The sequence below is a fragment of the Penaeus japonicus genome, unplaced genomic scaffold (genome assembly GCF_977035675.1).
Source record: "Penaeus japonicus unplaced genomic scaffold, GWHDUDI00000001_assembly GWHDUDI00000027, whole genome shotgun sequence".
NCBI classification, from domain to species: Eukaryota; Metazoa; Arthropoda; class Malacostraca; order Decapoda; family Penaeidae; genus Penaeus; species Penaeus japonicus.
In genome coordinates, this window is record NW_028234429.1 from 580677 (window position 1) to 583176 (window position 2500).

Genomic DNA, 2500 nt, shown 5'->3' on the forward strand with positions numbered 1-2500 from the left:
AAAGAAAAGAAAAAATGCATACACACCCTGACAAAAGGTGACACAGCAACCATTCACCCACGTCAAGCAGAGCAAAACCTGAAGAGGCGCTCACCTGCTTCGTTGCCGCCGTCGATGTAGCGGAAGAGGGCGAAGAACGAGCGCGAGTCCTTGCGCCTGCTGGCCGCGTCCTGAGTCTGGCTGTGGCAAACCCACTTGGCCGAAGGGTACTCGCGCACTTCGTAGCCCTGCGCGCAGTCAGGGATGAAAGGGTTAACTGTATTTCAGGTTAGGATATTTAGGGGTTCTAGAAAAGCGTGTAAGCGAAATTTTGGTACTTCATAAAGGTAAAGACACTAATCATAACGATACCGATAATAGTGTTAACAACGATCACAATAACGATAATTATGGTAGTAATTATGACGTAGCAAAAGCAAAAAGGACGATTTTAATACTGCTAATGATAATGATGATCATTGATGATATGGATAATGATTAAGTATACTGATTAATGAGGATAAGGATAATTATTAAATATAATGATAATGAGGTAATGATTTTGATAAGTGTTGATGATGATGATCATGTACGCTATAGCAATGGTATGCCACTTCCATCAGTCCGCTCGTAAAGTGTTACTTACGTCGCCCTCCCTGATGACACTGTAAGGCGCTGTTTCGCTGGGCTCGTCCTCGTACTGCAATGAGAGGAAATCGGTGCAATTTGCCTTCCCTGAGCTTTCTTTGGGTCTAAAAATGCTTCAAGAAGGTTTCGTAGTTATTTCACTTCTTGATAGGCCTATTTGGCATTTAGTGTTTTCCGAGATTGTTTCAGCACTGTAGTATTTTCTCAGTGACCTTTCTCGAACCAAAGTCATGAAATACAAGGCACAACTAGACAGGCTAAAGATATATTCATATTTCCGAAAAGAAATGCACCTGGTAGAGCCAGGCCAGGAACCCACCTGCGCCCGGACCAGCTGAGCGGCCGCGAGGAGTGCTACGGCGAAGGAGACTTTCATGATGTCTGACTGTGAACGGAAATTGGTCAGTACAGGAAGTCGAAGAGTCTCGAAGGAGAATGAGGAATCCCACAATGCCAGATAAAACTGACGTCTCGATATCACACATCCTTCACAATCACGTGATTCTGACGAATATGTGATATCGAAACGAGTAATCCTTTAGACTGCATCCTGGAATCATTCACCTATTGTCAGAGAGCACTCTGCTTAGTGTGAGAGGAGCTATTTCTTTTTCAGTATGTTGTGTCCCACTAATTGGGCTACATTTTGATATTTCTTTTTTGCCTTTTTTATTTTTTTTTTTTGTATTTTGTTTTTTTTTTTTTTTTTTTTCTTTTTTTATTTTTTTTTGCCCTTCTGATTTAGAATATTACGAAGAAAAATCTCAACATCTATATTCTTTATAAAGCTTCATATAGAAAATACAGAAACTTCGATAGGATATCCAGTAGTGATCACTATAACGAAAAAAGGATGTTAAATATATCTATAAATACATAATACATGCATACATACATACATACATACATAATAATATATAAAATAATATATATATATTACTATATATATATATTTACATACACACCATATGATGTAGTGTACCACACACACACACACGCACACACGCAACCAATGTATAAATATATATAATATAGATTATATATAGAAATTATTATATATATAAAAATACTCGTATATATGATTATCATACATATATATATATAAATACATACATACATACACACACACAACACACACACCACACACCCACACACACACACACACAAACACACATATCTATATATATATATATAAATATATATATATAATTATACATAATTTATATATATATACATATATATATCTTGAATATTATACATAAATAGCATATATATATATCTATATATATATCATATATATATATTATATATAAATATGTATATATATATACAATACATAAACATATACATTATCTATATATATATATAGATATATAGATATATATATAATATATATATATATATACATATTATATATAAATATATAATATATATATAATATATCATATATACATTACTTTATATATATATATTATCATATAAATATATATATATATATAAATTATATATATACAATATATTATATATAGAATATAATAATATATAATATATTAGATATATATATATAAATGCCTACAAATCTATATATATATATCTATATATATATATTTCTATAAATATATATATATATATATATATACTAAAAATATATACATATATACATACTTTATATATATATTATACATATAAATATATATGTATATATATAATAATATTATATAAATATATATATATTTACTACATATATTTTTTAAAAATATATATGATAAATTTATAATTATATACATATAAATATATATATCTATAAAAAAATATAAATATAGATATATACATATATATATATAACTAATATGTATATATAATATACATACAT

General features: G+C 29.2%; 1 protein-coding gene across 1 annotated transcript in view; it reads right to left on the reverse strand.

The window, feature by feature from the left end:
• Positions 1-2500, reverse strand: part of LOC122255970 (heme-binding protein 2) — an 8310-nt gene that overhangs the window by 2036 nt on the left and 3774 nt on the right. Inside the window, exons 2-4 of the mRNA XM_043020370.2 lie at positions 947-1012; positions 626-679; positions 95-227 (exon numbers count right to left, since the gene is read on the reverse strand). Coding sequence (XP_042876304.2) covers positions 95-227; positions 626-679; positions 947-1003 — 244 coding nt within the window. The 5' untranslated portion in view covers positions 1004-1012. The remainder of the gene's footprint in view (positions 1-94; positions 228-625; positions 680-946; positions 1013-2500) is intronic.